This window comes from Somniosus microcephalus, chromosome 29 (genome assembly GCF_052327205.1).
Source record: "Somniosus microcephalus isolate GS21.2 chromosome 29, FLI_Smic_1.0, whole genome shotgun sequence".
Taxonomy (NCBI): Eukaryota; Metazoa; Chordata; class Chondrichthyes; order Squaliformes; family Somniosidae; genus Somniosus; species Somniosus microcephalus.
Window position 1 is genome coordinate 8,286,660 of NC_141015.1, and position 13,797 is coordinate 8,300,456.

The 13,797-nt window shown below is 49.8% G+C and overlaps 1 protein-coding gene across 1 annotated transcript; it reads right to left on the reverse strand.

The window, feature by feature from the left end:
• Nucleotides 1–295: 295 nt before the first annotated feature.
• On the reverse strand, nucleotides 296–12,900 carry LOC147098452 (tetraspanin-14-like). The gene is made up of 4 exons (XM_085970139.1): nucleotides 12,750–12,900; nucleotides 8,816–8,866; nucleotides 6,948–7,067; nucleotides 296–4,508 (listed from the first exon to the last, which is right to left on the reverse strand). The coding sequence occupies exons 1-4, from the start codon at nucleotides 12,873–12,875 to the stop codon at nucleotides 4,437–4,439; spliced, it is 369 nt and encodes a 122-aa protein (XP_085826265.1). The 5' UTR covers nucleotides 12,876–12,900; the 3' UTR covers nucleotides 296–4,436.
• Nucleotides 12,901–13,797: the final 897 nt, after the last annotated feature.

A 13,797-nucleotide genomic window follows, 5' to 3' on the forward strand; every position in this document is an offset into this window, starting at 1 on the left:
TCACTTGGGCGTTCAGAACTCTTAGCATGGATTTCTGAGGCACGCCGGATTCTCCCAGGTAGGCTTCGAAGCAGCTCAGCCAGTGTTCGAAGTCGAGGGCTGAGTTTGCTGCCTGTGGGTTTAGATCCAGGTACGGTGGTCTGAGGGCTCGCAGCCAGGCCGGCTGCTGTGGCTGTTGTAGCTGGGCGTCTGGCTGGTTGCTTGGCTGGTCGTTTGACTGCTCAGGTGTCGACATTTTAAAATTTAGCCAATAAAATTGATATACCTATCAATTCATCCAATGAAAAGCGACGAGTTAAGAAAGTAACTATAGGTTTTTATTGGCTAAACAGAGCCCACCCTCGTGGGTGATCGGATACAAGGAGGAATGCCAGCCAGTCGACTACCTTTATACCTGGGCAGGTAGGTGGAGTCATGGGCGGAGTCAGCAGTGGTCAGCCCAGGTATAGCAGCGTGAAAAGAGGCGACCTCGTATAGTGATACAACAGTGTGAACAGTGATAACCATAGAGTAACGATATAACAGTGATAACTATAGTGTAACGATAGTGAACGATAAAAGTGGTTTACCACACCTTTCATCCCAGGAATCAACCTAGTGAACCTTCACTGCACTGCCTCCAATGCAAGTATATCCTTCCTTAAATATGGAGACCACAACTGTACGTAGTACTCCAGGTGTGGTCTCACCAGCGCCCTGTACAGTTGCATCAAAACTTCCCTACTTTTATACTCCATACCCCTTGCAATAAAGGCCAACATTCCATTGGCCTTCCTAATTACTTGCTGTACCTGCATGTTAACTTTTTGTGTTTCATGTACGAGGACCCCCAGATCCCTCTGTACCCCAGCATTTTGTACTCTCACTCCATTTAAATAATAATTTGCTTTTTCATTCTTCCTTCCAAAGTGGATAACCTCACATTTTTCCACATTATACTCCAACTGTCAAATTTTTGTCCACTCACTTAAACTATCGATATCGCTTTGCAGACTCGGTGTCCTCCTCACAACTTGCTAACCCACCTACCTTTGTCTAAATAGTTGAGGCCCCAGCACTGATCCCTGTGGCACCCCACTAGTTACTGATTGCCAACCGGAAAATGACCTGTTTATTCCGACTCTCTGTTTTCTGTTAGTTAGCCAATCCCCTATCCATGCCAATATATTACCCCCAGCCCCGTGCGCTCTTATCTTGCGCAGTAACTTTACACAGGAAACTTTTTTTTTTATCCGGCACCGACAGGACCGACGTGGTGCCGGTTCATCAAAAATTCCGGATAACCGAACGCTATAGTAAAAGATACGGAGCTGAGAGCTCCGTATAAAGCAACAAACCCACCAGTGTAGAACAATGGCCACAAGTTCCAAGCGTCTCTGTAGCTTAGCAACAGCTGCAGCCACACCCTTGCACAGCAACAGCTCGAGGAAGACAAGTACAATATGAAGTAAAACTTACCTGAACCTACTCCTGAATTTTGCCGGTTAACCGAGATTTCCGGTTATTTAGGTGCCAGTAAATCGAAAGTTTCCTGTATGTGACACCTTATTGAATGCCTTCTGGAAATCCAAATACACCACATCTACTGGTTCCCCTTTATCTACCCTGTTTGTTACATCCTCAAAGAACTCTTAAAATTTGTCAAACACCATTTCCCTTTCATAAAATCATGTTAACTCTGTCTTATGATTTTCTAAAAGTCCTGCCATTACATTTATAAATGTGTGAAAGGGGCAGACGCGACTGTCGATCACACACGAGGTTTATTGGTTTTGTTTTGTAGAAATCAGAAAAAAAGCAGTAAAAATTCTTCAAATCTCACAGCAGAAACACTGAGGCAATAGTTTAAAAATTATACAAATACAAAAATTAAAAGCATATTAAATACAAACAGAATACTCTAGTGGTTCTTAATATTTTTGAATGGTGACATATTCACACCCACCCTCACAGTAAAACAAATCGATTTTATGTAGAACAAAACTCTCCGTATATCCGGGGTGGGGGGGCTCAGGCCAGAGAAATTGGGGGGGGGGGGGGCGCTCAGACCCGAGATGTTTGGGGGGGGGGGGGTGGTTCTCAGGCCCGAGATGTTGGGGGGGAGGGGGGGGGGCACTCAAGCCCGAGATGTTTGGGGGGGGGGGGGGGGGGGGTGGGCCGGAGAGGGGGTGGACAGCCGTGACTCGCATTGGCTCAAATCCACAAACGACTGGCTCCAAGGGGCTGACCCTGGGTCTATTCCCACCATCACTGGGAATGAGGCCTTTGAACTACATCCTCTGCCTATAGGAAGAAAACAGCCCCACCAGCTGCCAGCTCCTCACTCTCAGCACACTGTTAAACCCACCAATGCAAGGCTTGTAACCAATGTGCACTTACCCAAACATACAGGTCTCTCAATAGGAACTCCAATACTTCAGGCTGACTCGTCGTCCCAGCCTTCCCCGTCAGGCCTTCTGCCCTACCCCAACCATGGTCAGCCTTGCCCACCGTCTGCCCTAAACGCCTCCCCCACACTCATCCGTCCCCCCATTTGGTCTCTCACGGTCAGCTCTCCCTAACCACCCCCCCACAATCCGGCCATCGAACCTTCCCTCACACTCAGCCGCCCCCCGGTCTGGCCTTTGACCCCTCCCTCACACTCAGCCGCCCCCCGGTCTGGCCTTTGACCCCTCCCTCACACTCAGCCGCCTCTCCCCCCCCCCCCCCGGTCTGCCCTTTGACCCCTCCCTCACACTCAGCAGCCCCCCAAGCTCAGTGTCTTTGACCCTGAGGAGTTTAGCATCGTCACGGATACCCGAGGTTCTGGCCAGCCATGAGCTGACCGAGGAGGCCGGCTGAAAACACTGGAGCAAGATGTGTGAAACTAGGCCGAAACCAGAGTGTAGAGTAGCTAAAGTAAAACCAGATGAGGTGAAAGCAGTGGGTAGCTGCTGTGGAACTTGTGTTTAACAGATTACAGGAAGCGGGGAGGTTGGTTTGGAGTTCAGTAGTTCTGAGCAAAGAGTTTAATGAGAGACAAAGTGAGGCGGAGAAATCTGGGCAGGGCTAATGGGGCCCAGAGAGTCTCACATTAGAGTCTGAACCCCCCGGACACTGGGAGACGCACGGGAGCTTCGAATCTGGAAATCTATTCATTTTCTCATAATATTTAACTTGGCAAAAATATTTTCAGACATTTAAAAATTTAACATACAAAATTCTACTGGAATGTAACAAAGACCGTGGAGAACTCAATGCCCCCAATTACCGGCCCCAACAACTCAACACTGTATTGTACTCAATACACAGACTGTACAAACATGGCAGAACATTCAAACTCCTCAACCCGATTAGAAAATATCAACCTTCCCTTGGGATAGAAACTGCAGGAGATCGCGAGCACATCCAAGCTCCGTGTGACATGGGGAATCGGTAGGCTCCAAATCCCACACCGACCCCATACCAGCTCTGAAAACTCAACAACACGGGCAGCTTAGGATCCAAAATGGTAAATATGGCGAGGCTGCCCCTGGGGGGGGGGGGGGGGGGGGGGGGGGGGGAGGCGGTGGGGTGTGACTGACCCAGAACCGTCCCCTCCCCTCCATCAGGGTCTGCCCTGGGGCGGGTATGACTGGCACATAAAACTCTTACCTCCACTTAGTCTTTTGGGAAGGGCCTGATCCCAACGCAGCATCTCCATCCCTTCACCATGAGGCACAGCCCGCGAGGGGCAGCCCGCTCACAGGCCAACTCGGACACCGAGTTGCTGCCTCTCGGTGATTCCTCCATAATCATCAGCTTATAAAGAAATCCTCCTTCAAAGCAACAGCAGGTGCAGCTTGCGTGAGGAAATGGCCAGTGTCACAAGCAGCTGGGTCACACGCAGCCTGAGGCCTAGGTGGACAGTGACCTGATTTAGAGCCGGTGTCGATGGCAGTGGGAGAATCACTTGCACTGTCTGTTCGGCCCCTCACTCCCCATCCCCAGCATGGAGAACGGGCTCATTCTGCCGATATTTACTGGTTGCTAGGCTAACTGGGCATTCCATAGCAACAGTGGCAGCCTATGGCTTGCTGAGCGGGAGAGTATTCCTAACCATATATTCCTCCCCTGCAGAGTCTGGCAGTAATTTATAAATGTTCAATGTGTGACAACACGAGAATTGTACAAACACACTCTCTTATACAAACGTATACTCACACTTGTGAGAAGTGTAATAAGGCACAATGGTGCTCGAACATTCTAAATGCAAACAGTGCCCTGCAGTACAAGCGGATTACAGCTGAACAGTGAAAAACACAGGGACCGGGAGTGCAGGACAGAAAGATCCGGAACTCGAGTTATGGAAATACGGTGAAGTTTACATCTCTCTTTGGCACAAAAATATATTTTTCTGAACAGTTTGTAACTTTGAACTTGAGATATCCCAGGATGCTCTCTGCAGCACGCGGGACTCAGTAACGCCACCCAGCCTGCATAGCCTCAATATCGCCGATCAGTGATCGCGCAAGATAAATCGAGAACATCTGGGGGAAGAGAGAATCCCAATTAACACACAACAGTGCATGCGAGTATTAAAGCAAAAAACAATTGTACATGGAATGAAAATGGACTGTGACCACACTCTCCCCAACTGTACCCCAGTGAGAGTCAGTGTCTGTGGAACTGAACCCCAGTGAGACTCAGTGTCTGTGGAACTGAACCCCAGTGAGAGTCAGTGCCTGTGGAACTGTATCCCTGCGAGAGTCAGTGTCTGTGGAACTGTACCCCAGTGAGAGTCAGTGTCTGTGGACCTGTACCCCAGTGAGAGTCAGTGTCTGTGGAATTGTACCCCAGTGAGAGTCAGTGTCTGTGGAACTGTACCCCAGTGAGAGTCAGTGTCTGTGGAACTGAACCCCAGTGAGAGTCAGTGCCTGTGGAACTGTATCCCTGCGAGAGTCAGTGTCTGTGGAACTGTACCCCAGTGAGAGTCAGTGTCTGTGGAACTGTACCCCAGTGAGAGTCACTGTCCATGGAACTGAACCCCAGTGAGAGTCAGTGCCTGTGGAACTGAACCAGTGAGAGTCAGTGCCTGTGGAACTGAACCCCAGTGAGAGTCAGTGTCTTTGGAACTGTACCCCAGTGAGAATCAGTGCCTGTGGAACTGTACCCCAGTGAGAGTCAGTGCCCGTGGAACTTTATCCCTGCGACAGTCAGAGTCTGTGGAACTGTACCCCAGTGAGAGTCAGTGTCCGTGGAACTGAACCCCAGTGAGAGTCAGTGTCTGTGGAACTGTACCCCAGTGAGAGTCAGTGTCTGTGGAACTGTACCCCAGTGAGAGTCAGTGTCTGTGGAACTGAACCCCAGTGAGAGTCAGTGCCTGTGGAACTGTATCCCTGCGAGAGTCAGTGTCTGTGGAACTGTACCCCAGTGAGAGTCAGTGTCTGTGGAACTGTACCCCAGTGAGAGCCAGTGTCTGTGGAATTGTACCCCAGTGAGAGTCAGTGTCTGTGGAACTGTACCCCAGTGAGAGTCAGTGTCTGTGGAACTGAACCCCAGTGAGAGTCAGTGTCTGTGGAACTGTACCCCAGTGAGAGTCAGTGTCTGTGGAACTGTATCCCTGCGAGAGTCAGTGTCTGGAACTGTACCCCAGTGAGAGTCAGTGTCTGTGGAACTGTACCCCAGTGAGAGTCAGTGTCTGTGGAACTGTACCCCAGTGAGAGTCAGTGTCTGTGGAACTGAACCCCAGTGAGAGTCAGTGTCTGTGGAACTGTACCCCAGTGAGAGTCAGTGCCTGTGGAACTGTATCCCTGCGAGAGTCAGTGTCTGTGGAACTGTACCCCAGTGAGAGTCAGTGTCTGTGGAACTGTACCCCAGTGAGAGTCAGTGTCTGTGGAACTGTACCCCAGTGAGAGTCAGTGTCTGTGGAACTGAACCCCAGTGAGAGTCAGTGTCTGTGGAACTGTACCCCAGTGAGAGTCAGTGCCTGTGGAACTGTATCCCTGCGAGAGTCAGTGTCTGGAACTGTACCCCAGTGAGAGTCAGTGTCTGTGGAACTGTACCCCAGTGAGAGTCACTGTCCATGGAACTGAACCCCAGTGAGAGTCAGTGCCTGTGGAACTGAACCCGTGAGAGTCAGTGCCTGTGGAACTGAACCCCAGTGAGAGTCAGTGTCTTTGGAACTGTACCCCAGTGAGAATCAGTGCCTGTGGAACTGTACCCCAGTGAGAGTCAGTGCCCGTGGAACTTTATCCCTGCGAGAGTCAGTGTCTGTGGAACTGTACCCCAGTGAGAGTCAGTGTCCGTGGAACTGAACCCCAGTGAGAGTCAGTGTCTGTGGAACTGTACCCCAGTGAGAGTCAGTGTCTGTGGAACTGTACACCAGTGAGAGTCAGTGTCTGTGGAACTGTACCCCAGTGAGAGTCAGTGTCTGTGGAACTGAACCCCAGTGAGAGTCAGTGTCTGTGGGACTGAACCCCAGTGAGAGTCAGTGTCTGTGGGACTGTACCCCAGTGAGAGTCAGTGCCTGTGGAACTGAACCCCAGTGAGAGTCAGTGCCTGTGGAACTGTATCCCTGCGAGAGTCAGTGTCTGTGGAACTGTACCCCAGTGAGAGTCAGTGCCTGTGGAACTGAACCCCAGTGAGAGTCAGTGCCTGTGGAACTGTATCCCTGCGAGAGTCAGTGTCTGTGGAACTGAACCCCAGTGAGAGTCAGTGTCTGTGGAACTGAACCCCAGTGAGAGTCAGTGTCTGTGGAACTGTATCCCTGCGAGAGTCAGTGTCTGTGGGACTGAACCCCAGTGAGAGTCAGTGTCTGTGGGACTGTACCCCAGTGAGAGTCAGTGTCTGTGGGACTGTACCCCAGTGAGAGTCAGTGCCTGTGGAACTGTGATAAAATGAGGGCCAACCTGGAATGTGTTTTAAACACCAACTAAGTAAATGCGACTGGCGGTGTGTGATGTCGCTAGAGAAAGTTTGATTCTAACCTGCAGGAAGGCAATGACGAGGAAAGCTCCGGCTACAAGGTAGATGTTCCTGGGCAGCCAGTCCTCGAACGCCTGGACACAGCCCTTGGTGTAGATGATCAAACTGTCCTTCACCTTATTCTTGAAAGGGAAAGGAAGAGCTTTAAGTGCAGGTATCGAGCTTATTCCCAGCTCACCCGGCCCGAGCCCATTCCCAGCTCACCCGGCCCGAGCCCATTCCCAGCTCACCAGCCCGAGCCCATTCCCAGCTCACCCGGCCCGAGCCCATTCTCAGCTCACCCGGCCCGAGCCCATTCCCAGCTCACCAGCCCGAGCCCATTCCCAGCTCACCAGCCCGAGCCCATTCCCAGCTCACCCGGCCCGAGCCCATTCCCAGCTCACCAGCCCGAGCCCATTCCCAGCTCACCCGGCCCGAGCCCATTCCCAGCTCACCCGGCCAGAGCCCATTCCCAGCTTACCCGGCCCGAGCCCATTCCCAGCTCACCAGCCCGAGCCCATTCCCAGCTCACCCGGCCCGAGCCCATTCCCAGCTCACCAGCCCGAGCCCATTCCCAGCTCACCCGGCCCGAGCCCATTCCCAGCTCACCCGGCCAGAGCCCATTCCCAGCTCACCAGCCCGAGCCCATTCCCAGCTCATCGCCCGAGCCCATTCACAGCTAATTGCCCAACCCGATTCCCAGCTCATCGTCCGTGCCCATTCCCAGCTCACCCGCCCGAGCCCATTCCCAGCTCACCCGGCCCAAGCCCATTCCCAGCTCATCGCCCAACTCCATTCCCAGCTCACCAACCCGAGCCCATTCCCAGCTCACCAGCCCGAGCCCATTCCCAGCTAATCGCCCGAGCCCATTCCCAGCTAATCGCCCGAGCCCATTCCCAGCTAATCGCCCGAGCCCATTCCCAGCTCACCCGGCCCGAGCCCATTCCCAGCTCACCCGCCCGAGCCCATTCCCAGCTCACCCGGCCCGAGCCCATTCCCAGCTCACCCGGCCCGAGCCCATTCCCAGCTCACCCGGCCCGAGCCCATTCCCAGCTCACCCGGCCCAAGCCCATTCCCAGCTCACCCGGCCAGAGCCCATTCCCAGCTCACCAGCCCGAGCCCATTCCCAGCTCACCCGGCCCGAGCCCATTCCCAGCTCACCCGGCCTGAGCCCATTCCCAGCTCACCCGGCCCAAGCCCATTCCCAGCTAATCGCCCGAGCCCATTCCCAGCTCACCCGCCCCATTCATTCAACCAGAACTGGGGCTTCAACAGCTTCAAGCAGCATACGCACCGAACTACCGCTTGTCTGCCTTGGATGTGCCCCTCGGCCCAACCTTTGACCTTTCCTATGCTTCTGATCCAGCAGTCGGGGCCCGGGCCCCGAGACCCCTGATCCTGGAGTTGGGGCCCGGGCTCAGAGACCCCTGATCCGAGCAGGGTAACGAGAGTCCAGTGATCATCAAAATGCAGTATGGGCGGGAGGCGTGGGTTGGCAGGAAAGCAGGTGGGGGGGGGGAGGTGGGGGGGGGGGGGGGGGGGGGGGAGGTGGGCGAGGGCGAGGGGCAGACACACCTGCAGATACTGGGTGGGACCTCTTCTGCAGCCTTTGTGTAGAGTGCTGGGAGATTAGTGCTCAACACCTGCCCCATCAGCCCACTGTCACACTTCGCTCTTCCGTTGGACGCAAAATGGAGACCTGTAATGGGCACCACGTCCAACAGCAACACCTGGAGCCCGAGGAATGGAACCCAGCGGGAGCCGGGAGTATTAGAACTGGTGCGGGTCAGACTGGCACAATCTCAGTGGGACCAGGTCACTATAATCCTGAGTACCTTTAGAAACGGCACTGGGGAGGGATTGAGAAACACAATCATCTTTGTTTACACACCTTAGCCTTGGCTCGGATGTCGTAGCCACACTGCGTGTTCACAACGTTTTGCTGCAAAAGAAAAACAGAGTTTCAACTTACATCTGGAACAGATACAGAGTCACCTCCCGGAGCGAGCGTCACCTCCCGGAGCGAGCGTCACCTCTCACACAATTAATTTGAACCAAATCCCTCATCTCAAATGTTGTCTATTTCCAGTCCAGGACCCTCATCCCTGACTCTTCATTATCCTTTCCTGTTCTTACTTTAAAATATTAACGTGTTCCGGTTGCGATTTCCCAATTGTTCCCTTACTTAGTTATTTGCCTCACTATTGCCCAGAACTAAATCAAGCAGTCCCTATTGGACTAGAGACAGACTGATCTAGAAGCAGCGCTGGACACATTCTAACGAACATTCCCCATTTTGACCACACACATTACGGTTATTCCAGTCTATTTGGGGATATTTATAATTACCCAATATTCATTAATTAGTTAAGCATTCTACTAGCTTTGTAAGTGCTGCTCCTCTGTGAGTGGACAGGTTCAGTTTGTGAACATGTTTTACACAGGCAGCTTGTCTCATTAACATGGGCCAAGCAATTTATAATGGCAAAGAGGGTGAACAAAAGTTGACAAAACAGGTTTGTAGACAGGAAGTGCACGGGGTTGAGAGATTTTTAGCATACATGTGTGTATGTTCAACGCCCACGCATATCTTTGCATAGAATCATAGAATGATACAGCGCAGGAGGAGGCCATTCGGCCCATCGTGCCTGTGCCAATTGGTAGAGCTATCCAATTAGTCCCACTCCCGTGCCATTTCCCCTTAGTTCTGTAAATGATTTCCCTTTAAGTATTTATCCAATTCCCTTTTGAAAGTTACTATTGAATCTGCTTCCACCGCCCTCAGGCAGCGCATTCCAGATCACAACAACTCGCTGTGTGAAAAAATGTTTCCTCATGACGCCTCTGGTTCTTTTGCCAGTCACCTTAAATCTGTGTCCTCTGGTTACTGACCCTTCTGCCACTGGAAGCAGTTTCTCCTTATTTATTCTGATCAAAACTATTCATGATTTTGAACACCTCTATCAAATCTCCCCTGAACCTTCTCTGCTCGAAGGAGAACAATCCCAGCTTCTCCAGTCTCTCCACATAACTGGCCCCTCATCCCTGGTACCATTCTAGTAAATCTCCTCTGTACCCTCTCCAAGGTCTTGACATCCTTCCTAAAGTGCGGTGCCCAGAATTGGACCCAATACTCTATCTGGGGCCTACCCAGTGATTTATACAGGTTTAGTATAACTTCCTTGCTCGTGTACTCTATGCCTCTATTTATAAAGCCACGGATCCAGTGTGCTTTTTAAAAAAAAAAAAGTTTTCTCAACTTGTCCTGCCACCTTCAAAGATTTCTGTACATACACCCCCAGGTCTCTCTATTCTGGCTAACCCCGCTTTAAAATTATACCATTTAGTGTGTACGTTCTCCTCATTCTTCCTACCAAAATGTATCACCTCACATTTCTCTGCGTTAAGTTCCATCTGCCATGTGTCTGCCCATTTCACCAGTCTGTCTCTGTCCTCCTGAAGCCTGTTACTATCCTCCTCACGGTTTACTACATTTCTGAGTTTTATATCATCTGCAAACTTTGAAATTATGCCCCGTATACCCAAGTCCAGGTCATTAATATATATCAAATAGAGCAGTGGTCCTAATACCAACCCCTGGGGGACACCACTGTGTACTTCCCTCCAGTCTGAAAACAACCGTTCACCAACACTCTCTGCTTTCTGTGCCTGAGCCAATGTTGAATCCATGCAGCCACTGTCCCTTTAATCCCATGGGTTTCAATTTTGCTAACAAGTTTATTATGTGGTACTTTGTCAAACGCCTTTTGAAAGTCCATATACACATGAACCACACTAGGGAAAAGGGGAAGTGCAACGAGACCTGGGTGTCCTTGTGCACCAGTCGCTGAAGGTAAGCATGCAGGTGCAGCAGGCGGTTAAGAAGGCAAAATGGTATGTTGGCCTTCGTAGCGAGAGGATTCGAGTACAGGAGCAAGGATGTCTTGCTGCAGTTGTACAGGGCCTTGGTGAGACCACACCTTGAGTATTGTGTGCAGCTTTGGTCGCCTTATCTGAGGAAGGATGTTCTTGCCATGGAGAGAGTGCAGCAAAGATTCACCAGACTGATACCTGGGATGGCAGGAATGACATATGAGGAGAGATTGGGTCGATTAGGCTTATATTCGCTAGAGTTTAGAAAAATGAGAGGGGATCTCATTGAAACTTATAAAATTCTAACAGGACTAGACAGACTAGATGCAGGAAGAATGTTCCTGATGGCGGGGGAGTCTAGAACCAGGGGTCACAGTCTAAGGATAAGGGGTGAGCCATTTAGGACAGAGATGAGGAGGAATTTCTTCACCCAGAGAGTGGTGAACCTGTGGCATTCTCTACCACACAAGGCAGTTGAGGCCAATTCATGAAATATATTCAAGAAGGAGTTAGATATATTTCTTAAGGCTAAAAGGATCAAGGGATATGGGGAGAAAGCTTTGGACAGGGTACTGAATTTGGATGATCAGCCATGCTCTCATTAAATGGCGGAACAGACTCGAGGGGCCGAATGGCCTACTCCTGCTCCTATCTTCTATGTTTCTATGTTTCTACCCTCATCAACTCTCTGTTACTTCATCAAAAAACTTGGATCAACTTAGTCAAATTCAATTTGCTTTCAACAAATCCATCTTGACTTTCATTCATTAGCCCATAATTTCCCAAATGCCAATTCATTTTGTCCCAGATTACGATCTCTAAAAGTTTCCCCACCACCGATGTTAGGCTGACTGGCCTATAGTTACCTGGTTTATCCCTCCCCCCTTTTTGAACAGGGGTGGAACATTTGCAATCCTCCAGTCCTCTGGCACCACTCCATATCCAAGGAAGATTGTGGCCAGAGCCTCCGCAATTTCCACCCTTATTTCCCTCAGTAACCTGTGGTGCACCCCATCTGCACTGGGTGGCTTTTCTACTCTGAGCGCCGCCAACATTTTAAGTACCTCCTCTTTATCTATTTTTACCCCATCCAATTTCTCTACTGCCTCCTCCTTTACTGCTCATTGGCAGCATCCTCTTCTTTAGTGAAGACAGATACAAAGTACTCATTAATACCTCAGCCATACCCTCTGCCTCTACAAGATTATTTCATTTTTGGTCACTAATCGGCCCCACCCTTCCTTTGACTATTTGCGTTTATAAAATGCTTTTGGGTTCCCTTTTACGTTAGCCACTAATCTATTCTCGTACTCTTTCTTTGCCCCTCTTATTCCTTTTTTTAGATCTGCGCTGTACTTTCTACCATATCTCTACCATATCATCAGCCTGACAGTTATCATAAGCCTCCTTTTCAAGTCTGATTGTAATCGCTACATCTTTTGTCATCCAGGGAGCTCTAGCTTTGGATGCCCTTCCTTTCCCCCTCATGGGAATGTGTCTGCTCTGTACCCGAACCATCTCCCCATTGGCAGCCTCCCATTGTTCAATACTGCTTTACTTAGCAATCTTTGATTCCAATCCACCTGGGCCAGATCCTTTTTCAACTCACTGAAGTTCGCCCTCCTACAGTTAAGTATTTTTAAGCTTGACTGCAACTTGTCCTTTTCCATAACTATTCTAAACCTGATGATTATTATTATTTGTCTCTCCCCCTTGATCTCACGTCTGTCTCTCTCTTTGTCTTTGCATCAACAATTGTTTCTCTGTCACTTTCGCTGGACCTCCTTGTGTCTTCGTCTTTCTCTCCCTTTCTCTGAAAAATCCTCCTCATATCTCACTTCATTCCCTCATTCATTCTCTATGGGTCAGATTTTTGAATGATTAAAATAGGAAGGATCATAAGTCAACATGACAAGTAATGATTCATCACTATAATTGTTAACGCTACTCACTGCTGGGTCGGGCAAACAGCAGGAAAAGGGAACACCGCATTGTTCCCGGCTGGTATTTTCCTGGGAACAGTTGAAGTAAATGTTGTTGTTCCAGTCATCAGGACCAGCAGCTCCACAACATTGCATCTGAAAGAGAACGTAACTGGATCAGAGAGAGAAGGCAGCACTGGATCGGGAGGGGGGGGGGGGGGGGGGGGAGAGAGAGAGAGAGAAAAAGAGAGAAAGAGAGAGAAAGAGAGAGAGAAAAAGGAGAGAGAGAGAGAGAAAGAAAGAGAGAAAGAGAGAAAGAGAGAGGGAGGTAGTGCAACTCTGCCGAGCCTTAGGCCTGTACATAGTTAACGGTAGGTTCAGAGGGGACTCCTTAGGGAGACTCACATATTCCTCAACTCTTGGGTCCAGTGTGGTGGATTATACAATCACTGACCTGGACCCCTGCGATATCAACGCATTCACTGTCAGGCAGCAATCCCCCCTCTCAGACCATAACCAAATAAATGTGTACCTTAAACTTTCTGCCCAAACTACAGACACAAAAAAGGAACCCAGTAAGCTCCATAAAATAAACCAGACATACAGATGGGCCCCAGACAGTGGAGATAAATTCATCACAGCACTAAATTCACCTGATCTCACAAGTAAAATATCAAAATTTAAAGAAAATCTATATGAGATCACCAGAGATGGTGTAAACATGGCCATAGATGATATAAATGTGATCTTCCATGAGGCAGCTGTAAAAGCCGACCTTGTGAAACAGAAGAGGAAACGTTACAAAAGACAAAATAAAAATGAGAAATGGTTTGACCACGAATGCAAAAATGCCAGAAAAGACCCGAGAAAAATATCAAACCAAAAGCATCGCCAACCAAACAATCCAGACCTACGTATTAGATACAATGAGACCCTCAAAAGATATAAACACACCATTAGGAACAAAACACAAAATTATACCCACAAAATACTCGAAGAAATTGAAAACTCCATTAATCCAAATCAATTCTGGGATATGTGGAATAACCTGAGTACAACACAATTGCAAGCATTACCA